The sequence below is a fragment of the Filicampus tigris genome, chromosome 19 (assembly GCF_054856515.1).
Source record: "Filicampus tigris isolate MCC_2025a chromosome 19, RoL_Ftig_1.0, whole genome shotgun sequence".
In the NCBI taxonomy this organism is placed as follows: Eukaryota; Metazoa; Chordata; class Actinopteri; order Syngnathiformes; family Syngnathidae; genus Filicampus; species Filicampus tigris.
This window is the reverse complement of record NC_141235.1, coordinates 379326-402268: the sequence shown is the minus strand read 5'-3', so window position 1 is coordinate 402268 and position 22943 is coordinate 379326. Positions and strand designations below refer to the sequence as shown.

Below are 22943 nucleotides of genomic sequence, written 5' to 3'. Positions count from 1 at the left end.
TGCTACGTAGCCGACTTGCCGTTGGAGATGACAAGGAGATTTCCTTTTGCGCAGCTCTGAGCAAAACCAAGGTGGAGTCCACTTTTCCTGGCGGACGTACGCCAACATGCCGCACGCCACTCGTACCGACGGACGCCGTCAAGTCTCCAGCGTGCTTCTTTTCGGTCCTTTTTCTCTAGCTCGCACATGCCGCTCTCTTTGATTTGGTCTTTCCAGCGGGGTTTCTTCCCTCTGTGGACCGTAAAGTCAGCCTTTCCATTAGAAAAAAAAGAAACCTTTGGATTTTATTTATTTATTTATTTATTTATTTTTTAAATCCAACTGAGCATCTGCAGCTACATTAGCAACACGCACAACACTTTGGAAAAAAGAAACAACTTCATGCTCGGCCGGTTTAATATATTCCTTTATTCGGTCGTTTTTTCCAAACAAAACACAATTTGAAAGCATCGTCAATTGCTAGGAAAGCTGGATGAACAAGTTGTCAGCTGGGTGACGTGAAAAACCTCCTCCCCGACTCGGCATACCAACTGTTGAAGGAAGCATTCCTTTTTACGCGTCAAAGCGCCACAAGAGCATCGCAACCAGTCTTGATCGCAAGTGGTTAAGTAGCACTTTTTTTTCGTGATCTTACTTTGCCGCGTTCCGAGCGCGACTTTGAACGGACGTCCTGTCGAGCTCGGGAGACGTTAGCGGCTCAAAGAAACAAGCTGAAAGCCGACAACGTGACCGCAGTCAGAAAGCGGAAATGGTTTGCCCGTGCCGCTTGGGCTTCAAGAATTCAAAGTGGTGTCACACCACTGGCGAGTGTCAGGCATACCCGCTCCTTCACCCTGGTTGGCGCGTTTATGAGAAGCTGCCCGGACACCGAGGACGCGCCTCCAGTAGTCTTCGGGGACGGACAAGAAGCGACAAATAACCTGACAAAGATAAAGACAGACTTCAACCACATGTCAAGTGTGAGTGTGTGTGCGCGCGCGCGCGCGCTGACCTTGGGCTGAATATTTGTGTCACGCATGATTGTTGACGGCGATGGTTCCGACAGTCCGTGTCCCACCAGGGTGGGTCCAAAAACCCGGGATAAATTATTCTGGTCCATCTGACACTGAGGACTCCGCATCACTCTGAAACACAAGGAAACCGAGGCTTCGACGCCGGGCGGCAGGTTTGCCTCATCCGCCCGAGCCAGACGGAGCGGGGACCTGCGCGTACGACGTCCGACAAATTACTTGTGGAAATGAAGCATGAGGAAGGCCAGCGTGTCTCTGTTGGGCTGGGGCAGCTCTGCGATGGCCCCAAACATGGCGGCGGACCTCTTTTGTTCGTCGCTCATCTCTGGCGAGACGCCGGCCACACGTTAGGACGTGACGGCGCCCGGGACGGGACGGGACGGGACGGGACGGGACGGGACGGCCACCGCCGTACCTGAAGCGGCCATGAAGTGGCGGTGGAGCTTGAAGGTGACCAGCGGTTCTTTCAGCTTCCGCAGGAAGTCTTTGAGGACGCCGCAAAGCACGTGGACATCCGAAACGTCGCTCAGTCGCACCTGCGTTTTACCTGCCAGGAAGCGATCGCGCAACTCCTTGACCTGACGCTCGCCGCCGGGAACTCTGTAGAGGCCTCGCTGAAAGCACAAACAAGAGTCGGGACTCACCGGACTCCGGCGGAGCGCCGGCCGGCAGCCAGCTCACCTCCTGCAAGCCCCTCCGTTCGATCTCTTTGACGCACTTGACGACCAGCGCGGGGATCCTGGGATGGCCGGCGGGAGCAAAAGCCTCCAGTGAGACCTGACGGGCAGAGACGTGAACGCGACTGCTGCCCGCCTTTGCGCAAAACCTGGCTGGCAAAGACGCCCACCATCGGCGCCGCGCTCGTCGCCGCCGCCGCCGCCGCCGCGCAGCTCGGGCTGCACTTGGCTTTGCACTCCGGATGAGAAACAATGCGACAGCTTCTGCACTTGAGCGCCACCTTGCCAAAGCGGATCCTCTTGCCGCAAGGCAAACACACCTCGGGCCGAATGACCTGGCGGGAGGGAGCTCGTGAAGGCGCGGCAAATTGAGCTGCAACATTTCGACGGGAAAGTCTCGCACCGTTTTCGAGACAAAGTCATGTTTGGGACGCGTTTCCATCGGCGCTTGAGCTTCGCCGGCATCACGCGGCCACCGCGCCGACGTGGCATCTGCACAATTACAACAAAGCGCGAGAGCGACCCGGCTGACGGATCGGCGGCCTTCCTCGGTCGAGGGGGCCGTCCCGCAAGCTACCCAACCTTCGCTGCGCTCCCACCTGTCCGGCTTCGACCTTGAGACGCGCGTTTCCGAGCCAGGGATACGCAAGCGCGTTGCAGGGGGTGGCGCAGCAACAGCAACCATTTTATTTCCAGGATGATAAGCAAAACTCCGCCCTCATTTCATAAGCTCATAGACTAAATCTAGATACGTTAGATCGATATAAAACAAAAGGCATGTTCATCGCTTATTTGGACTGAATCTTGTTGAGTTGTCTTATTTTCAAGGCAACGTATTTACGTTCATCTCTCATTTGAGTTGAAAAAAAGACTGAGAACGGCTGAGAACGAAATGTTCAAGGAGCTCGAGTCAAATTCTTTCCACACCAAAACGGGTTGCGTTTCCCTCCATTTTGGGAGACTCAATCATCAACCCGTATGAGATGAGGGGCCACTCGTGACGGGCGCGACCCAGCACAAAAAAGGTTGTTCGACTCCATTGCCCATTACTCGGAAGGCCACAATCATGAAAGTTTGCGCTCACCAACCTGCGCCGCCGTCGGGACCGGCAAAGTCCCGCGTGGGCTCTTCGGGCCCCTCCCGTGCGATTGCGGCCACCATTTCGACGGCAGCTCCGCTTTCAGGGGTCCTCACTAATGCCCGCAGCACGGCGCTCTCCACCTCCTGAGATGGCAGCACCACTCAAAGTCAAACTGCTTTTTGTCTCAAAGCCTTGCACGCAAGCGCTCGTCAATTGCTTGGCTCCTTTTCGTGAGTCTGCTTTGAATTGTTTTCGAGTTCCCCATTCCAATGCTGCCAACTGGAGACAAGCTTCCCAAGCTTCTCGCTCCTGAGCGCGATTGCTTTATAGTCACATACGCGTTCAAGTTTCTCACCTTCTCCACAGTTTTCCGCTCCGGCAGCTCAGCAGACGTATTGGCGCTTTGCCCTTGCTTTGCTAGCGCAGCAGGAAGCGTCTGGCCCATGGACGAACGCTAGACGAGCGGCAGAAGATCAACTCTGGAAGCGAGAACGTCTGGCGCGAGTGGCCCCGGCTCGCCGAAAGGCCGGCCGGCGCGGCCGCTCCGACGCTTTCGCTTCGGTGCTACAAAGTCATTTCTTGACTTAACGCCAATAATTTGCTCATCCGTCTGACGCATTGTGCCAGGGCACTTTGTGGTCGACCGCAAAAGGTCCTCATTGCACACTGAGCAAACCTTTTCACACAGGGCGTCCCAAAAGTCACCACTCACTGGTTTCAGCTGCCACGGGGACAGATGTGAGGCCTTCGGCGTTTGACATTGGAGCCTTTGCGCTTGCTCGCCAGTAGCATTTCCCCGCCCAGTGGCACTGGAGCGCCGCCTGCAAAATCGCTGCCCGCCAAGACCTCTCTCTGCGTCCGACTGCCGTTCGGCGACGCTTCGAGAGCGTCGCGGCTGCCCAGCCACTCGGATTCCGAGACGTATTGGCATTGTGGAGGGAACCACGAAATTAGGTTCGGAGCATCAACACTCTTTGATGTCAAGTGCCACAGGCGCATGGACCACAAAACCCCTCAAGTAACCCGATGTAACATCTATTTAGCGCCGACGCGGTTGCATCATCATTATAGGAACAGTCAGAGGGTCATCCAAAAAATTAAAGTGCCGGGCGCGGACAGATTGTCAGATTCAGAGACTCCAACATGCAAGGCAGCTTGCAGTTGCTCAAAGATGATGATGCGACAAAAAACTCGAGTTGCGTGACAGCCATGAAGCTTCCCAAACTGTCGGCGGGAAGAGAAAAAAACTCAGTCGCCAGGGAAAAGTGCAAACCGGCAAAGCCGAGAGGTGTCAAATGCGGATGACCTCACATGTGTCCAAACCATTCCTGAAACAAATGGGGCAAAGGACGCGGACAGTGACTTGTGGGACACCCAGTTTACAACATCTGTGTTTGGGTGTGTGCTGGGAGATTTTTCTAACATATAAAAAAGAAGGGAAAAAAAAAAAAGTCTGCCTTGGCTCACTCAAGGTTGGGAAAGACTCCGCTCGCCAACGCTAGCTTACCCTCCTCTCTCGAGCTCGCGACCTCAGAGGTTTCAGCAACGTCGTCTCCAGGTCCTGCAAGCGGCAAAGCCCAAATTGAGCAAGCTCCCATTTTCTCAGGTGAACAATGAGCTCACCGCGTCATCCTCCGTGCGATCGTAGCTGATGTCCGAGTGCGACAAGAAGGACGACTCGTCGATGGCGGACAACCTGAGGCACGGACACTTTGGTGAAGGCAACGGCCGGCCGCGGACGCTCGTGAAAGACGCTCGTCCTTTTGTGCTGACTTTTACCGTTTGCTGCTGCGCTGCAAAGTCTTATTTGCACCTTTGTGCTCAAACGCGGCCAAAAGGCTTTTCTGCTCCTCGTTCAAACATGCGCCGGATTTGCTGTCCTGAAGCAGGATGTCGCACATGAGCTGCATCTGCCTTTGCTGCGCACATAAAAGACGGCAGGGCGGTGAGCGCCCCCCCGGCGGCACAACGGCTGACCGTTGGCCGCTAAGCGCTTACTAAGCGCCAAGCCTTGTGGAGGCTGGTTGCTTTCTTGCATTCTGGATCCAGCTCAGTCATCGAGTTGATTTTGTTTGGGTATTTTCATAAAAATCAACAGTGCCAACTCGCAACATGAACGTTCGGCACGGAAGTGCTGTGGACTCACTAGGTACTGATAATCGTCCTCCATCTTGTAACGTTTTCTCATCTCCACGTCCAGCTGGTTGCGGGCGTGCTTGAGTTTGACCTCCAACGCAGCTTTGGCCACGTCCGACTTGACCAGCAGCTCCTTGTACTTCTTCAGCTCCGTCTCTGCGTGCAGCCATTGCTTCCTGACGCTCTCAAAGTTTTTCACCACCTCAATAAACTCTGGGAACGCGCGACAAAGGATCGGCGTCACCGTCGCCGAGGCCATTTTGCTTTGCTCCATCTAGTCACTTTCCTTCAAGTTATTTATGCGGCAAATTCGCCGGCACCGAAAGCATTTTGCGCACGAGCGACCAGACTCACCAAGCTCAGCGTTCATAGGATTTTCCTCCATGGTAATTCGCTGGATGCAGAGAGCCAGCAGCTCCTCCACGATGAAACGAGACTCTCCCATCCCTCTGCAACACGGCACGCGCTCTTTTTGTCAAGGTGCTCTCCTTCCTCTTGTTGCTGTCGTGAATGAACTCTTACTGCGTGCTTCGGGATGCTGAGCTGGGTGATGAGGAAGCGCAACAATTGACATCAAATATACACATGCAGGCTTGGCCCTGGTTTGAATTTGGACGATTCCGCTGATACCGGGGGATACAGATTCAGGCGGGCCATTAACAGCCTGCTGACATGTTGGCCTGCCAGAATCTCTATCCCCCAGTAACTTTGCCTAGGAAAGAGGGATCCTGCTCATATTTGCTACACTTACTCAAAATGATCCCAGGGTTCCCCTTTTTGTGATTTTGGGGGTGGGGGGGGGGGGGGGGTACAGATTCTGGCAGGTGCTCCCGTGGCGCGGATGGATACAGATTTTGTCGGGGATAAGTACCTTGGCATAACACTAGTTCCAGTTCCCATTTTGCATGGGGCGCTAACTGTTTTTTTTTGGGGGGGGGGGTGAAATCGTTTGAACCTCTGTGTTTTTTAATTTCATGAACTTTTGACCGTTTTTTAACCTTACACAGAATTTCTCAAAAAGTTATTTTTAACCAGTGAAGAAGCTGTGGTGTAATGGCGTAAACCGGTGACTCAGCACGCAGTCCAAATTGTGCAATTTTCGCACGCTTGTAACCTGCGCTCTCCAACACCACGTGCACACTTCAATGAGGACCCTGGGGTGGGGGGCGTGTGCATGGGGACGGGGATTGGGCCAGAGGAGCGAGGCGACGATCGAGCAGGTTGCAACGACAGAAACAACGTGGCTCACTTAATGTTTTTTTTTTTTTTTTTTGTGGCTCACTTAATGTGTTCCGCTCCAGATGGCGCTGTCAGTGTCCGTATGCGCAGTGTTGATTTGCTGACAATTTGGCAGAGGGCCAGAAAAGGTTGCCACATTCTGTTTTTCACGTTGCAGGCAAAATAACACAAAAACGGAACGAAAAATACACAGACGCTTGTAGAAACAAGCGTAAAAATAGTCGCCCAAAAATCATCTTTTTGCTTGAAACAGAGAAAAGTGCTCACTCGTGGGAACCAAACTAAGAAGAGGGAGTTCACGTGCCTTCAACTTTTGCAGAACACACGATCGAGTTGACGCTTGCTTGCGTCATCTGAACCAAACGCTGCACTTTCTACAGTCTCGGAAACAACTCACATTTTGCAGGTGAAGGAAGTGAAGCGTTTTCTGGTTCGCACGCGGCTTTCCCGTTGCGATTACGTAGATCACGTCGCCGTGAGCAGTGACATCATTTGTGCAGGTGCCGCTAATTGAGTGACGTTTCAACAACAAAAAAAACCAAAACGTTGTTTTTTGCATTTGACCTACATTATACCAATACGTTCGAAAGTTATGTCAGTATACATTGTTTATTCGTAATTTTGGGCGTTTTTTTTTCCATTTTTTCATTTTTATTTTATGTATTTGTTTATTTCTCTCCAAAACGTTATTTTTCTTCAATTTACATACATTGCCGAGTAGGAAACATAATTCTTCAGAAGACATTTGTTTAGACCCCGGGTGTCCAAACTCGGTCCTCAAGGGCCGGTGTCCTGCCTGTTTTCCATCTATCCCTGCGGCAACGCACCTGATGATCGTTATCAAGCTTCTTCAGAGATTGCCAATGAGCTGATCGTTTAAATCAGGTGTTTTGCGGCAATGAGAGCTGTACAGTAGAGGCCGTAGCCCACCGCAAAGTACAGAGGAAAAAAGAAAAGAAAAAACAAAAAAAAATTGCTGCAATGACGGTGAATGTCCACTTGGGGGGACAATTTGTCAGTATGATGACGTTAGCATACGTCACATCTGAGGATGCTGGGACTAGGAAGATGGGGAAGAGGAGGAGGAAGATGACAGCAGCAGCAGCAGCAGTAGCAGCAGCCGCAGCCGCAGAAGAGTGTCGACTCCGAAACACACGCCAGCCATCAGCTAATAGCTAACTGCTACATGTACGCACACACTCATTTGTACGTGCTGCTGCAAGGTGGCTCACGAGTACAGTAGGTGACAAAGTCATGCGCACAGTAGCTTTGGACTAATTGCTGCCTACACCGCCTTGACGGAAGGAAGCTAACACGCACGCACGCACGCACACAACACACACACACTCACACCCACCCCCCCGAACACACACACACACACACACACACACACACAAGATGCAGTGTCCCAGGTTTCCTATTGGACGGTGAGTAATGACATGGAGCCGGTGTGTGTTTGTGTACGCGTGCCTGCATGCGCGTGCGCCCCCGTCCCCTGCGTGCAATTGAGTGTCATGTCGTGATGGAGTTACCATGGAAACACTTGTTTTATTGGTTCTACTGGGTCTTCTGGACTTCAGCTTCTACTGGTTCTATTGGTTGGTGCAGATCTTCCAGACTCAGTGGTTCGGTTTGGTTGTAAAAGGAAGCTCAAGTCCAACGTGTTCAAAGCAAGAGCGCAATGTATGTGGCAGCACTAGCGGTGGCCTTGTGATTTGTTGTGCTTTTGGTTTTTGTGGGGCTGCCAGTTTGGCCGATAAAATAGACTGGAACGACCACTTAATGGACTCACGCGCCGCTTCTGCATTTGGGGTACGGTGGTCGCGAGGTTCACGATAGGAATGTCCCCGTCACACTTTTTTGGCACCCGAGTCCGAGCGTGAGGTTTTAAGTATCTGCCGATACCGATTCCCGATCTGATACCTTGGCAATAGGTTCAGAAAAACAGAGCTCGCGTTCAAATGAATGTTTGTCGTTCCAGTTCCGATTTCTGTCCTTTTCTGCGGGAGAGCAACTGTGCACAGCCAGCTGTGCGGTTTGTGTGTGAGGTGTTCAGTGTGTCTCTTTTATACTCCAACCCGGGATCCTTCTTTCATGAATGAAGGAAAAGTACGCTTCCGTAGTGCGCTTCCCAAATTTTGACATCATCCTTTTTGTCCGAGTCCATGTTTGAATCAAACCACTTTTGGAATGTACCATTTTCCCTCCATTGGATCCAGGTGTGTTGAACTGAGGTTCCGCTGTTCCGGCATGATGTTTTCAACTCATTTGAGGCCCAGGCGCATCCGGACGCTCACGTCCAGACTGAGGTTGAGTCTGAGTCCGAGTCCAGTTCAAAGGCAGCGGAAAGCAGCGTGACGCGGCAGTGTCCTGCTCAAGATGTTGATCTCTCATCTTGTGTTGTGTGTTTGTGCTGTCCAGGTACAAATGTTGTGCTCTCTGACCGACAACTAGCAAGACTCAAGTAAGAAATGTCCAAACGAGCTCCGGGAGGGCGGGCCAAGGGTGAGAGAGCGGACACCATGGGCACCGTCCAAGCTGCCAATGACGAGTTGAGAGCCAAACTGATCGACCTCCAGTTCGAACTTCAGCAGGAGAAGAACAAGGTGAAGGCCTCAACACGCAGCGTGCGCGGGGGCGCCAAGTCGTCCTGATGCGGATGCAGATTTGACGTGTGTGTGTGTGAGACATCAGGTTAGCCGTCTGGAGAGAGAGAAGAGTCAGGAAGTGCGGGCGGAGCACCATCGCGCCACCGTTGCCATGACGGAACTCAAAAGCAAGCTCCACGAGGAGAAGCAGAAAGAGTTAGCCGTTAGCAGGGAGTCGTTACTACGGCAGCATGAGATGGAGCTGATGAGAGTGATCAAAATCAAAGATGGCGAGATCCAGCGACTGAATGCTTTGGTCCTAAGCCTGAGGGACGGCTCCATGGATAAGGTGATCCGGCCGAGCCGCGCGGCCGAGCCGCGCGGGACTCTCTGCATGCTCACGTGTCCGGCTGGGAGCCAAGCGGCCTTTGGCGCCCGGCCGAGCGCCGCGCGTAGCTGGCGGCCAGCGGCAGACGTCTGACGGCCTGCGCGTTGTTGCGGCTCATCAGGTGAGGAGCGCTCTGCTGGCAGAGGTGGAGGACACGCGCAGGAGTTGGGAGGCCGAGCGATGTCGTCTCCAGCAGGAGCTTCAGGAGCAACGCGGGGCAAAGAGGAGCGCCGAAGACGCTCTGGCAGCCGCCCACCGGGCCTGCCAGGCCCGAGTGGCCGAGCTGCGGGCCGCTCATCGCCAGCACCAGGAGGAACTCGGCAGAACCAAGCGAGACTGCGAGAGGGAGATCCGGCGACTGGTAGGGCCCATCTCGCCAAACGCGCGACGATCGATCCCAAATGTCGACCGGAGCTCTTGCTTTGAGGATATTTGCTTTTGTCAGATTGAGTTGGCCTGACCAAGCGCGACCCGTTTGTGTGTCCAGATGGACGAGATCAAACTGAAGGACCGCGCGGTTAGTGTTTTGGATAAAGCCCTGGGGCTCCAGGCTGGCCACGCCCACCGGCTTCAGCTGCAGACTCAGGCTGCCGAGCAGCAAATCGCAGCCCTGAGGGATGCCCAAAGGACGGGGCTAAACTGCTCTGGAAATGTCGCTAACACCACCGCTATCAATCCTCTACATATGGTAAGCCCGGCCTCCTCTTGCGCCCGCCGCTCCCACCAAAATCAACTTTGTGTTCGCCACGCCAACGTGCGCATCCAATCACGTCACGTCACCATCAATGAAAGAATCATTTTGTCCCACGATTCTTTGCTGCGTCCTCACCGCTTATTGCCGAGAAAATCCCAATGGAGCGCAAATGCCGGCTGACCGTTTGGAACTTTGAATCCGAAGATCACGTGACCACAACGCCGCTGACGCGATTAACCGGGTCCTGCGTGTTTTTGTCTGCCTGTGCGTACACCTTTAGTCTCAGGAGGATCGAGATACGCGAAGGTTTCAACTGAAAGTTGCTGAGCTCAGCGCAGTCATCAGGAAACTGGAGGATCGAAATGCTCTGCTGTCCGAAGAACGCAACGAACTGGTAATTGATCGGCGGCGTTTATTGCCAATGTCTGAATGTGTGCGTTTGTTTTCTTGCATTCCTTGGAGCGATCGTTTTGTGCCGCGTTCCCGCCGCTCCCCCGGCAGTAGCGCGCGTTCAGCCACCTCCGAGGGGAGCTCGCCGGGTGCCGGCCGAAGCGCAAACCTTTCCTGGGCGTCCGAATAGCAGAGCGCAGTTTGCGGGGAGCCAAACCGACGGCTCGTTCGGAGACAAAAAGGCAGCTACGTAAGCTATCGCAATTTGAAGTACGCGACGCAAAGCGCCCGCGGGAGGAGAAAGCACAAGTGTGCGTTTGGTGTGGATGCCAAGAACGTTTGCCACTCCAACAATGCACTCGTCGGACATGAACAATACTTGCCAGCGGAATGAGTCCGTATAAAGCCATTGAGTTTTGGTCCCGGCCTGATTGATTTTGTTTGTGAGCACGGTCGTTGGCCAAGCGAGCCTGCGGCGCACGCGTTGCGTTGCGTTGCGTTGCGTTGCGTTGCGTTGCGTTGCGTTGCGTCGCGTCGCGTTGCGTCGCGTCGCGTCGCGTTGCGTTGCGTTGCGTTGCGTTGCGTTGCGTTGCGTTGCGTTGCGCTGCGTTGCGTTGCGTTGCGCTGCGTTGCGCTGCGCCGCGTTGCGCCGCGCTCCGTTGCGCGCCGCTCACGTCCTGTGCGTTGCGTTTCCTGTCGGGTGGGACGTGCAGCTGAAGCGGCTGAGGGAAACAGAGAGTCAGTTTCTTCCTCTTCTGGACAAAAACAAACGTCTGAGCCGGAAGAATGAGGAGCTATCGCTGGTGCTGTGTCGCCTTGAAAACAAAGTGCGCTTTGTCACGCAGGAGAACTTGGAGATGGCAACCATGGTAAGTCTGCGCCGCCTGTTCCCGCTTGGCTGGGAGGAGTAGTGTGGAGAGATGCCCTACAAGTTGCGTTTGTTGTGATCCGCAGAGAAGGCCGAGTTCGCTGAATGACCTGGACCGCAGCCAGTGTGCTGGTTACCACGGTTACAGCCAGGAGGAGAGTGAAATGGAATTTATGCGACTTCAAGTTGTGGAGCAGCAGCACATCATAGACGACTTGTCCAAGGTCCTCCCTCGCACCAGCGCCCACGTTGTCGCTGTCGGACAGGAAACCTTTGACCTCCAAATGTGCTCAATTTCACATTTTGTCACAACTCGCCACGATGGCTCAGTGACTTATTTGCCCATGTTTGTAAGCCATCCAAAATGCTCCAATGAACTTGAGAGCAAAAGTCCCTTCAGTACCTCGGAAAAATAGAGCGTGGCCTGAAAAAGACGGCAGGGCTCTGCCCGACGGCGACAACGAAGGTCTTGGCAGTCAGCCGCTTTCACCGGCGGCTATTCTTGACGACTCCCCGCCGCCGCTTTGATAGTCCGTCCCATTGTTTTCCAGGCTCTGGAAATGGGAGGTCACGTCAAAAACGTCCTTGTGAGTTCTCCTTCCGTGCTCTGGCCATGATGTTGAGACCCAAGCGTTCAAAGAATCTCAAACCTCAAGTATTTGTGTCAACGGCAGGAAAGAGACGTAGTATTACGATACAGACGCCAAGAATCATTGAGGAGGAAACGGACTGTCAGATCCTGCAGGGTGAGCCAACTTTCTTCGTGTCCGTTAGTGTGGTTGTTTGTTGCACTTTTGTTTTTGCTTTGCCGCAACTGTATCTGCCGGGAGAGGCTCCAGCGACCAAGTGAGGAGAAGCGCCACAGAGAATGGATGGATGGCCAAACATAAGCGCTGTCGCGTCCTGGAATATTTGGGACAGAGACCAACTGGACGGCCGATGGGGCCCAAATGAGTGAACGCCTGCCTTTTATGTCTCAGTGAAGCTTTTGGACTCAGCGACGTTTTCCTTGGCTTTGATCACGCTTCTGCAAAATGGACATCTGCGTTGTCACGAATTGAAAGTATCGTTAGCAGCTTGCTTTGTCCAAAGAGCTTTCTGCTCTGTCCGCAGGTCATCGAAACATTTTATGGTTACGACGAAGACGTGTCGCTGGACTCGGACGGCTCGTCCTTGTCTTTTCACACCGACAAAACCCCTGACACGGAACCCGAAGAGGTAGCCTTTGCCTTTGCCTTTTGCTTCAACGCCTTTCGAGTCCGGAAGCGATCGGAAACGTCGCGAAATGTTCATCTTCCGCCGCAAGTCGCTCTTGTGTTCCACGTCGGGGTTGGAAGGGGCTTGTTACCGGTCTGACTGATTCTGGCAGTAGTCTTGTGTCGCAGGTGTGCGTTCGTGAGGAGGCAGAGCTTCGCTACCGCCAGCTGACGCGGGAATATCAAGCGCTGCAGCGAGCCTACGCTCTGCTAACTGAGACGAGCGGGGACCACTATGACCCCGAGAAGGAGATGAAGGTGAGGCACGCCCCCCGCGGCTTGGAGCTTCCGTTTCTCAGAGAAGGCGCAATGCTAGTTGCTTGCTTCTTTTCAGACCAGAGAACAGCTGATGGCTGAAATCAGCGGATATCAAACCCGAGTAACGGATCTGGAGTCTGCGGTGAAACAACAAGGACGGGTAGGCTCTAGTGACGGAACAATGCGCTGCGCGTGGTGTTTTTGACGATGGTCATCATCTTGCAGGATGTCAAGTGGGTGGAGGAGAAGCAGCTGTTGTATCAGAGGAACCAGCAGTTGCTGGCAAAGGTGAATCTCGTTCATTTGCAAATCGGAAGCTTGCTGCTCAACTTGACAAAAGAAAGCAGCTTCTTGAGGTCGCTCACTTGCACGAAAGAGCCGTGGAAGAAGAGAAGACATTTGCCCAACAAACAAACCCTGCCGAAACCCCCCCACCCCACCCAATAAGAAAAAGAAAACAACACAATCCCTGCAAGATGTCTTGTTGCGTTTTTCAGGTGAGGCAGATGGAGGCGGAAGAAGCGCATCTGAAAAACGACATCCAGGACGTCCGAGACCAAAACGAGCTACTTGAGTTCCGAATCTTAGAGCTGGAGGTGATCCCACCCGCTCGGACGGCAAAATGTTGACATGAGAGCACGTATGACAAATGCGCGTTTGGGCTCAGGAGAGGGAGTGGCGCTCCCCCGTCATGAAATTTCAGCAGGTCCCGGACTGCCTGAGTCCTTTGCAGATCTACTGCGAGGCGGAAGGCGTGGCGGTACGTAGCGCGCGCGTGGCCCGGCGCCTTCCACGCGCCGCGTTCACCTTCTCAGCTTCTCAGCTTCTCAGCTCCTCAGCTCCTCAGCTCCTCAGCTTCTCAGCTTCTCTGCTTCCGCAGGACATCGTCATCAGCGATCTGATGAAGAAGCTGGACATCCTGGGCGATAACGCCGTAAGTGTACGTTCCGCTCATTTGGTCTCCGCTGGAACGTGCGTCTTTCGCTCACGTCCAAATGGGACTTTTGGACGTGTGGCGAGTGCACCTGAGGCAAGCCGCTGTGCTTTCAGAATCTGACCAATGAGGAGCAGGTGGTTGTCATTCACGCCAGGACCGTTCTCACTCTGGCCGAGAAGGTAACGCGCGCGCGAACGCGCACGCGCGCTGCGATGGCGCGAGAGCAGCGGTCCAATGATGACCTTTTGCCAGTGGTTGGAATCCATTCAAGTGACAAAGTCGGCACTTCAACAGAAGATGCTGGACATCGAAAGTGAGAAGGTAGGCAGGAGGCGGCGTCGGCAAAGAGCGACTCCAGCTGGGGCCACTCTGACCTTGAACCGTGCGTGGGGGGCTTTTGTTTCTGCGCCGCTAGGATTTGTTCTGCAAGCAGAAGGGCTACCTGGATGAGGAGCTGGACTTCAGGAAGCGTTCCATGGATCAGGCTCACAAGGTAAGCGGCCCGCCCCTCTCCCCGCGGACCGCTGACGGACCAGGATTGTGGCGGTGGGCGCAGAGAATCCTGGAGCTGGAGGCCATGTTGTACGAGGCGCTCGGACAGCAGGACCGCTCCCCGACGCACGGACGCGAGGCCGGCCGGGGCCGCGCCGGGGACGCCCTGACGGAGGAACAGAGGGAGGGGCTGAGGAGCGCCACCGAGCGATGGAAGCGAGCCCTGATGTGCGAGCTGCGGGAGCGAGACGCGCAGATCCTCAAAGAGAGAATGGATCTGCTGCAAGTCGCGCAACAGGTCAGCGCCCAAATCACGCACGTCCTCGCTACGCTACGTCGGCAACTTTGCCTTTGTCTGTCCGTCCGTCCGTCCGTCCGTCCGTCCGTCCTCCGCCCGTCCTCCGTCCGTCGTAGAGGAACCGAGAGTTGCAAGAATTCATCGAAGCTCAGGAGCGACAAATCAAAGAATTGGAGGAGAAGTTTCTCTTCCTCTTTCTCTTCTTCTCGTTGGCCTTCATCCTGTGGTCCTAACGCCAGCCGGTGAGTTCTCGTCAACATCCGACATGGCCGCTTGACTGATTTCAACATCCTCGCTCTTTGCTCGCTTGATTGGCATGTGGCGTTTCTCTTCTTCATTTGCTTCGGCTATGACTTCTCATTTCTTGATTTCACTCCCGGCTCAGCGTCTATTTTGAGTTTCCTCAACCAGCAAACGTGCATACATACATACGCGCACTTGTACACGGAGTGGAAAACATTTTGCTGCGGTTGTGGCTCTGTCTTTTAGCGTCCGGCCTCCTGCGACTGAGCACTCGGCCACCCTGAAACCAGATGACCTCAACGTCCCGCGATGCCTGTGCGCCGATTCCCAGAGCAGGTGATGGTGGCTTCTACTGCCCGTTGTCTCAGATGTCAACATTTGACAGAAATATGTTGTGGACATTGTTTTCAAAGGTGCAAATAAAGACTGCCTGACCAGCACACACGTCATGCCTTTTTCTCCCCAATGTCGGCCCAAGTCAACGTTTTGGGATGTTCGCAAACAGCAGCGGCGCCTGCCAGGAAGCAAACGTGAAAGAAAATGTCACGTTACCGCTTGCTGACTTTTGCGCGCTCTTCGTGTCCTGCATTATTCCGCTCGCACATCTGCGCCGCGCCCTTGTCACGAGTCAAGTGTTGCGAAACCTTTCCCTCACCGGTGTGGCCAATTCAAGTCGAGAGCATGGAACACAGCCAGAAACGCGCACATGAACGCTGGCCGTGACTTTTGCACTTTCATTTCCATTTGCCTTTCATCTCCATTTGCCTCAGGACGCAGCTTTGTGGGTCAAGTGCCTTCGTTGTTACTTTCAGTCCAAGAAAGTGGGATGATGCATTCCGACGTTGCTGTTGCTCCTTGAGCTCTTTGAGGCTGTCAAGCTATCAAACAACTAGGTTGTGTGTATGTGTGTTGACTGAGCGGATGTGACAGGCATAGTAATCCAGTTCAGAACGTCGACATGAATGAGCGCTGATGTGAGTGCGCTGGAGCCGCAATGTCACAGAATATGACACGGTTTCTCGGTCTGGACACCTTTTGCTTTTCCTCCGGGCTCCTGCGACAGGCGCAAAGCGTGAGCTAGGTCAGCTGTCGTCATTTTGGGTTGTGCTCAGGAACGCCCAACTTCTTTGCTGCCGCCATTGGCGTGTTTATCAACGAACTCGACGGGTGACTCGTACGAGTCGATTGGCTCTGATGGGCGCTTTCTTCCCCTCGACTGCTCTCGGTCCTCCCTTCAGGTCGGTTTTAGGTCAGATCTCCCCACCCACCGCCGGCCTCATTTCTTGCCTTTCAGCAGTCGTCTCGGCGTTTCCCCTTTCAGTCGCATCTCTTCTCTGCGGCGGTGACATGTCGGAAAGAAGAATTTCTCAGGACGATGACTGCGCGTCGCTGTTGTCCAAGCTGGGCTCGGACTCTCCTCGGCCTCGGATGAAATACGGCGGAATGTTCTGCAGCGTGGAAGGAGCCTTTGAAAACAAAACGCTCAACTTTGAATCGTTCAGCCCGCAGACGCGGCGACGCCGAGCGGCCCGCGCCGCCGGGGAAGACGCGCCGAGGGGAGGCGGCCCGCTTGCACCGTCCCCCTCTGGACACGTCCAGGTACGAGCCACGGCCTTGAGACCGCGACCTTGTTAGCTTGTTCGCAAGGCAACAAAATCCATTGAAAGGGTAACAAGTCCGTTCCCTGACCTTTCATTAAATGACTGAAACTACTTCACCCTGTTTTGCCAGTCCGTCCGCGACCCGGGTACCCTTCCGTCCTCGTCCCTCCTTTCTTATTCATAAAAATAAAGTCCGTCCTCTTCCTTTTTCAAGCGCTTCCGTCCTTGCATTCCGTCGATCCGCCCCCCCCCCCCCCCCCCCCGCCGCCCTCTGTTTGCGTGGCCTGGTCGCGAGGCATCCTCGACGCCAGTTGGGCAATCTTGATTATGCCACACTACACGTTCACAATCCCGAATCGACTGCCGGACGTAAGAGGAGCAAAACATCGGACATGGGGTTATTTCTCCAGGAAATGTTGACCTTTCACATTGAAATCAACCATTCAGAAATGCTTGATTGTGATCTTTACACTAGGACTCACTGCGAAGGGATTCAATTGATACCATGAGATGACTTTCAGGCCACAAGTCTCCGTCTGAAGCGACAGAAAATAAATTTGAACCAAAATGTGGACAAAATAGTCGCATCAAGTCTTGCTTTTAGGTATCAACGTGAGGGCATTAGTATGAAATTGAAAAGCGCTGATGGGAAAGCCTTTCCAAAGGACTGCTTCCCTCACGCAGCCTCTCTAGTGCGCGGCGTGCGTGCATTGTCGGCGTCACAGCTCGGAAGACTTTGCTGGCATGATGTCACTTTAATGTTCCTTTACATGCAGGTGAATATCACACTGAAGCTTCTCAATTCCGTCTTTTGCAAAAATCGCCCAGCCCTGCCGCTACACCGTCAAACAAACAGCAAAATCTGGCTTTCGAATCCGGCACTGGAGCGACTTCAATTTTGTGGGAGAAAAGTGCTCCGACTGCGTCAGTTTGAACCGTAAACATCTGGAGATGATGTGAAGCGTTTGCCTGTGTGTGTCTGTTGTGCCTTAAATCAATACATGGGTGTTGTTTGTTTCCAGGACAACCGGCTGGTCATCAAAGGAGGAAAGATCGTCAACGACGACCATTCCTTTTATGCCGATGTTTACATCGAGGACGGAATTATCAAGTAGCTTGCTTTCCTTCTCACATTTCATTCTGATCCACTCAAATATTTGTACGTCACAATCAAAGTGTGTCATTTGCGCTCCGCTCATGCTTTCCGAGTTACACCTGGTCCGCTGCACTTGCTAAAAAGTGCTCATTTGAATTCGGTGGCGATGACGCGATGCCATTTGTGCGGCGCTTCGCGCAGACGTTTGAGTGCATGTTGATGAGCGCAGTTTGGCGAGTGACGTTTGGTGTCCGGAGCTCCTCCGGCACGCCAAGTGCAAGCGAGCAAGCGAGCAAGCGAGCAAGCGAGCAAGCGAGCAAGCGAGCAAGCGAGCAAGCGAGCAAGCGAGCAAGCGAGCAAGCGAGCAAGCGAGCAAGCGGCAGTTGTCCGGTTGATGTGCGCTCATGTTCCCCGCACAGACAAATTGGGGAGAATTTGGTGGTCCCTGCAGGTGTTGGGATAGTGGAGGCTGGCGCTCACTTGCTCATCCCGGGAGGCGTGGACGCCAACACCAACCTGCACGCCTCCCAGAAAGGCCTGAAGCCTTGCGACGACTTCTACCGGGGGACTCGGGCGGCTCTGGCCGGCGGAACCACCATGATCAGTCAGCCGGCGCCCGTCCGCCGCCTTCACGCCGGCCCGCTTTGGCGAAGGCCGGCGTGAAGGCGGCGCTGCTTCAGCTCGTCTTTCTCTTCCCAGTCGACCACGTGCTGGCCGAGCCGGGGGCCGATCTGCTGCTGGCGTTTGAGCAATGGATGGACGCGGCCCGCCCGAGGGCCTGCTGCGACTTCTCCTTCCACGTGGACGTCACCCGCTGGCACCGCGGCCTTGGCCGGGACCTGGAGATTCTTGTCAAGGATCGAGGTTATTCCCACGCTCTCTCACGGCTAATATCGTGAATGCGATTTTTACCGAGGAGTGGCAACGCTCGTCCATCCTGCGATTGGTCCGCAATCATGACCCGGGGTGTGCACAGTCGCTGTCCGATGAGCCGATTTGCCTTGCAGGTGTCAACTCTTTCCTGTTCTTCATGAGCTACAAGGACAGCTATCAGAGTTCCGATTCACAGGTGCGAGAGCCGTTCCTCGCGCCGTTTGGACTGTGCGCCACCATTTCCCTTGTTGTCATTCAAGTCGCGATGGCGCCGCACATTGCACTGAATCCGCGTCCCGTTGCATTCTTCCCCGCAGCTCTATGAGGCTTTTGGCGTCCTGAGGGATTTGGGAGCCGTCGCCCTGGTCCACGCCGAGAATGGCGACATTGTCGCTGAGGTCAGTCGAAAGGAGCTCTCCGGCGCGGCCGTCGACTGCAAGGGCTTTGAAAACCACTTGCCTTCTGTTTTTTAGCGGCAAAAGACGGTTCTCGGTCTTGGCATCACTGGACCCGAAGGACACCTCTTGGCTCACCCCGAAGAGGTCCATTTTCACTCCTCTCGAGCAGACCTGTGCGGCTCCGGTCCTCAAGGGCCGCTTTCTTGCCGTTCCAAGTCCGTCCCGACCGCCGCGGCGCGGCCGATTCAAAAGAGGCTGATGCTTCATTTGATCATTTGGTCATTTGAATCAGCTGTGTTGCGGCGGGGGCCGACGGGAGACGGGCAGGACGGCGGCCCTCCAGGACCCAGCTTGGACAGCCCTGCTCTCAGGCTCCAAGAGAGTTGCAAAGAATCCCACGCGATGCGAACGTATGTTCCAGGTGGAGGCCGAGGCGGTCCACCGAGCCGTCGCCATTGCAAAACAGGCAAACTGTCCGCTTTATGTGACAAAGGTGATGAGCAAATCTGCGGCCGATGTGATCGCCAAGGCCAGGAAGAAAGGTGACCGGTGTTTTCCTCCTCCAAATTTGCCCTGAGTAGGGAGGGGCCTCTCTCGCCGCTTCACAGGAAGTCACAAAGGCTGAGAGTGTTGCGCAACGGTCAACGGTCCACGTGAAGCCTCGCACACCTGTCACAACTCTTACTCGGCTGCGTCCACTGAGAAAAGTGCACACTGACGGGCCAGACTCCGGCACCTGTCTGTGTTTAGGCAACGGCGCGCCGAGAGACAGACCATCTCGCTCGAGACGAGAACGGGAAAGCTCTGTGTCTGGGCCGCCCGCTCAGTCACATTGCCGCCGCCGCCGCTTGTCTTTGGGCAGGGGTCGTGGTCTACGGGGAGCCAATCGCCGCCGGTTTGGGTGTGGACGGCTCGCAGTATTGGTCCAAAGATTGGGCTACGGCCGCAGCGCCGCTCATGAGCCCGCCCCTCAATCCCGATCCTTCCACCGCACGCTACCTAAGCTCTCTCTTGGCGTGGTTGGTCCCGTTTGCCTGACAACAGCCCTTCCCTCGCCGCGGTTAGCGCGTCGCGTCATGTATGCGTGGACGCTGTTTTCCAGCGGCGACCTCCAGGTGACCTCCAGCGCTCAAGCCAGCTTCTGCACAGCACAGAAGGCCGTGGGTAAAGACGACTTTACTCTCATTCCGGAGGGAACCAATGGAATCGAGGAGAGGATGTCTGTGGTCTGGGACAGAATCGTGGTACGATACTTTCGCCGGCCCGCTCAGACTTTTGCCTCGTTGCGGCAGCGAGAACACCTTGACGATGTGTGCTTGAATTTCTTCCTTTTTTTGTAGTGTACGGGGATGATCGATGAGAATGAGTTTGTAGCTCTGACGAGTAGCAATGCCGCAAAAGTCTTCAACCTCTACCCTCGCAAAGGTACCGCCTTTGTAATCAAGATGCAGAGAAACAATTGGTTCCACGTGTGTACAATTTGTGTAACAGCGTGCTCCGTGTGCTTGAACAGGACGGATCGCTGTCGGCTCTGATGCCGACATTGTCGTTTGGAATCCAGCGGCCACCAAAACGGTCTCTGCCAAAACACACAACTTGGTAAGAGCTCTTGTCTGACAACAAGTCATGTGGTTTCGTTCCATTGAAAAGTCGTCCAAGTCCCGCTTGTGGTAGACAGTCGAAGTGAACGTCCTTGAGGGTTTGGAGCTGAGAGGTGTGGCCTCAGTGGTGATCGCCGGTGGCCAGGTTGTCCTGCGGGATGGGAAATTCAATGGAACGGAAGGTTCCGGACGCTTCATTCCGAGGAAAGCCTTCCCCGATAGTGCTTACCGCCGGATCAAAGCTCGCAACAAGGTCAGCTGATCCTGCACGATGAGCAAGCCCACGAATCGGGAAAGCCTTAGAAGGGGGCTTCGGATCTCCAAAAGAAGATGCAGGCTCTCAAACATATTGACTTGTGATGCGCTGATTTTTGCTCAGGTATATCGGGGTGTCCCTCGGGGATCGTACGATGGACCGGTCCACGATGTCACGATTCCGAACAAATTGATCACGCCTAAGACGGCGACGCCTTGTCTTCAAATCCAGACTGGCCCCCGAAACCTCCACCAATCAAGCTTCACCTTGGCCGGTAAAGAGATTTACTACTCACTGACTAGGAAGAAAAGTAGCCGTTTCTCTTCAAACTTTGCATTTGCGGACATCATGAACCGGTGCTTTGTTACCCGCAGGAACTCAGATCGATGACCACATTCCTCGGCGGTCAGCTCAGAAGATCGTGGCACCGCCTGGTGGACGATCAAACGTGACTTCACTCTCTTAAAAACTGCTCTTGTTTCAAGTGCTTAAGTCCAAACAAGTGACATTTTAACCTGTGATCAAGCCTTCCTCTCTTTACGATCCCTTGATCAATATTTACCCAGAGGGAGTTGCCGCTCCGGCCTCCCTCTGCGACCCGGCTACCCTACCGTCCTCATCCCTTCGTCCGCATTCGTGAAAAATATCATCCTCCGACCCCGTACTATTAGTACTCTTGGGTTGTGTCGCACGGTTTCACTTTTTGTTTCGTTATTTCGCGGTTGAAATGATCAGAATCCCGGACGGCCGGACAGACCGCTTGGTCCCTGACACGGAGCGACCGGCTCTAGATTTACCCATTGCATCAACATGTCACCACTCTACCTTGTTGCTCCTCACCTGTTCTATACTTAAGGTAACTTACTCTCCATCGTAGTATGCCAGTAGCAATAAAATAGGGGATTATAAAAGTGATTTTCTCTTCTTCTTGTATGCTGTGAAAGAAATTCTGAAATCCCTTTTTTCAGTCGGTTAGTGGAGTGGAAAGACGGGCCCCTTTTTCCTCAGGGTGATTGCTGGCACATAGACACTGGAGCGGGGGCTCATGGGTGGGCGTGGAAAAATGAGGGTGGGTCTGAATATTTCTCTCACTGAGCACAATCCTCCTATCCCGACAGTTTCATGTACATACGGCCTTCCTAGCCAGAGTTAGTAAGGGGGTGCTGTTTCCGGCAACGCGCTGCCTGGAAGTGCCCCACCCCCACACTCACATTCTGTTCTGTCGGGTCAAGGATGTCATGCATTTTCTGGCTGCAATATTGGTACGAGTGTGAGTACGCAGAGTGAGCTTCGTGTACATACGGCGTTCCTAGCCGGAGTAAGCATGGGCTCTGCATGCCGAGCGAGCGAAGGAGCGAGCGGGCGGTCGACGCCGACTGAGGAGGACTCAACTTCGTCTACTTCCTGCTTGCATTTTTCCACTTTCTGCTCGTCCAGACTCGCCAGTCGCTTCTCTCGCGTTTTTGACGTTCGGGCACGTCAACGGCGTCGTCACGAGCACGCCAGGGAAAAGCAAAAAAATAAAATCATTGGGCTCAAAACGCGCGACAAGAGTCAAAAAGGCAACAAGAATGATCGTATTCGCTGCCTGGCGTTTCCTCTACACCCACAACGCTCCAATTACATGTACAACTGTTTTTTGGTTTTTTTCCCCGAGAACTAGTCCCCAGAATTGCATGCAGCGCAGCCCGAAAAAGAATACATCCGACGGGGCTGGGTCCTCGAAAGGTCGCGGTGTCGGTTGCGTGACGTCGCCTTAGTTGCGACTCGCCCGCACGTGTGTTCAATTTAGTGTTCAAATTCGCCACGGTTTATGCGGTCCGGGGAGGCTACATGAGGGCGTGGGACCCGGCCTGAATTGTCTTTCTACAATTTGGAACCCAGACAGTCTCAGCCACCGTCGTTGTGTTGCGCCAGAGACGGACGGATGGAGCTGTCGACTCCGGTAGCGACGGCAAGTTCTGTTGTCTTTACTCGGCTCGTGTGCATCGGGTCCTCCGTTTTGCAGCATTTGACTTCCCCTTTTTGCTCCCTTGGAGCAAATCATCGCCAAACTATAGGAGCAACCAACCACGTCCCGACCAAACAACTTTTTTTGTTTTTTTTAAAATACAAAAGCACTGAGGGGAGGAGGCCCCAAGGAAAATAAATGAACGTCTAACCTACGTTTGAAGAAAATGAGATTTGCTGGGCCAATCAAAATAGTTATTTTGAAAAACGGTTGCAGTGCATATCAAAAGTGAGACTCCACAGCCCTGGTGAAGGAATCCTGGTGGACTCCACGGGGCAATACTTGTACGTCTTCTTGGACCTGCAGCGCCGCCGTGGCCTCGGCCGCCGTCTTCCTGATCCCCGCCTTTCGGTGGATGGATGCTGGCCAACGTGGCCAACGTGGCCAACGTGGTCAACGTGGCGGCCAAAGAGCCCGACCAGAAGAAAGTGTGGCCGGCCCATCGACTAGTCGTTGACTCGCACTTGTCGTCTGCGCGCCGCCAGGGGGCGCCGTGACATCAACAAAACAAGCTGCCTTGTGCTTGTGATCGCACATCGGCATGCAGGAAAC

At 54.1% G+C, this 22943-nt stretch overlaps 3 protein-coding genes across 11 annotated transcripts; 2 read left to right on the top strand and 1 right to left on the bottom strand.

Moving 5' to 3' along the window:
* Positions 1–388: 388 nt before the first annotated feature.
* LOC147128696 (rac GTPase-activating protein 1) lies at positions 389–6663 on the bottom strand. Of its 4 annotated transcripts, none has more exons than XM_086017561.1 (17): positions 6541–6663; positions 5259–5447; positions 4915–5117; positions 4548–4687; positions 4392–4464; positions 4276–4329; positions 3124–3222; positions 2776–2911; positions 2091–2179; positions 1858–2022; positions 1692–1787; positions 1426–1624; positions 1230–1335; positions 992–1124; positions 821–920; positions 635–710; positions 389–530 (listed from the first exon to the last, which is right to left on the bottom strand). In XM_086017561.1, exons 2-17 carry the CDS (start codon positions 5347–5349, stop codon positions 485–487), a joined length of 1806 nt encoding a protein of 601 aa, XP_085873687.1. In that variant the 5' UTR covers positions 5350–5447; positions 6541–6663; the 3' UTR covers positions 389–484. The 4 variants fall into 4 exon arrangements, with proteins under 4 accessions (XP_085873687.1, XP_085873689.1, XP_085873688.1 ...); XM_086017563.1 differs by having other exon boundaries at positions 5259–5442; positions 6541–6626; XM_086017562.1 differs by having other exon boundaries at positions 6448–6576.
* Positions 6664–8362: 1699 nt separating this feature from the next.
* jakmip3 (Janus kinase and microtubule interacting protein 3) lies at positions 8363–14995 on the top strand. 2 transcript variants are annotated; one of them, XM_086016109.1, is made up of 22 exons: positions 8363–8749; positions 8838–9080; positions 9241–9480; positions 9607–9807; positions 10094–10207; positions 10917–11072; positions 11158–11295; positions 11623–11658; positions 11746–11817; positions 12185–12289; positions 12457–12585; positions 12662–12745; positions 12811–12873; positions 13083–13181; positions 13253–13345; positions 13466–13519; positions 13636–13701; positions 13775–13843; positions 13938–14015; positions 14079–14312; positions 14429–14554; positions 14802–14995. In XM_086016109.1, exons 1-21 carry the CDS (start codon positions 8615–8617, stop codon positions 14543–14545), a joined length of 2526 nt encoding a protein of 841 aa, XP_085872235.1. In that variant the 5' UTR covers positions 8363–8614; the 3' UTR covers positions 14546–14554; positions 14802–14995. The 2 variants fall into 2 exon arrangements, with proteins under 2 accessions (XP_085872235.1, XP_085872234.1); XM_086016108.1 differs by having other exon boundaries at positions 13466–13525.
* Positions 14867–21291, top strand: LOC147128694 (dihydropyrimidinase-related protein 2-like). Of its 5 annotated transcripts, XM_086016112.1 has the most exons (17): positions 15145–15793; positions 15877–16154; positions 17179–17267; positions 17672–17856; positions 17952–18116; positions 18260–18321; positions 18443–18523; positions 18599–18667; positions 18945–19016; positions 19105–19176; positions 19274–19542; positions 19626–19767; positions 19864–19948; positions 20037–20122; positions 20198–20377; positions 20504–20654; positions 20755–21291. In XM_086016112.1, exons 2-17 carry the CDS (start codon positions 15903–15905, stop codon positions 20844–20846), a joined length of 2052 nt encoding a protein of 683 aa, XP_085872238.1. In that variant the 5' UTR covers positions 15145–15793; positions 15877–15902; the 3' UTR covers positions 20847–21291. The 5 variants fall into 5 exon arrangements, with proteins under 5 accessions (XP_085872239.1, XP_085872238.1, XP_085872236.1 ...); XM_086016110.1 differs by having other exon boundaries at positions 15145–16154; XM_086016113.1 differs by lacking the exons at positions 15145–15793; positions 15877–16154 and adding an exon at positions 14867–14891 and having other exon boundaries at positions 17179–17856.
* Positions 21292–22943: the final 1652 nt, after the last annotated feature.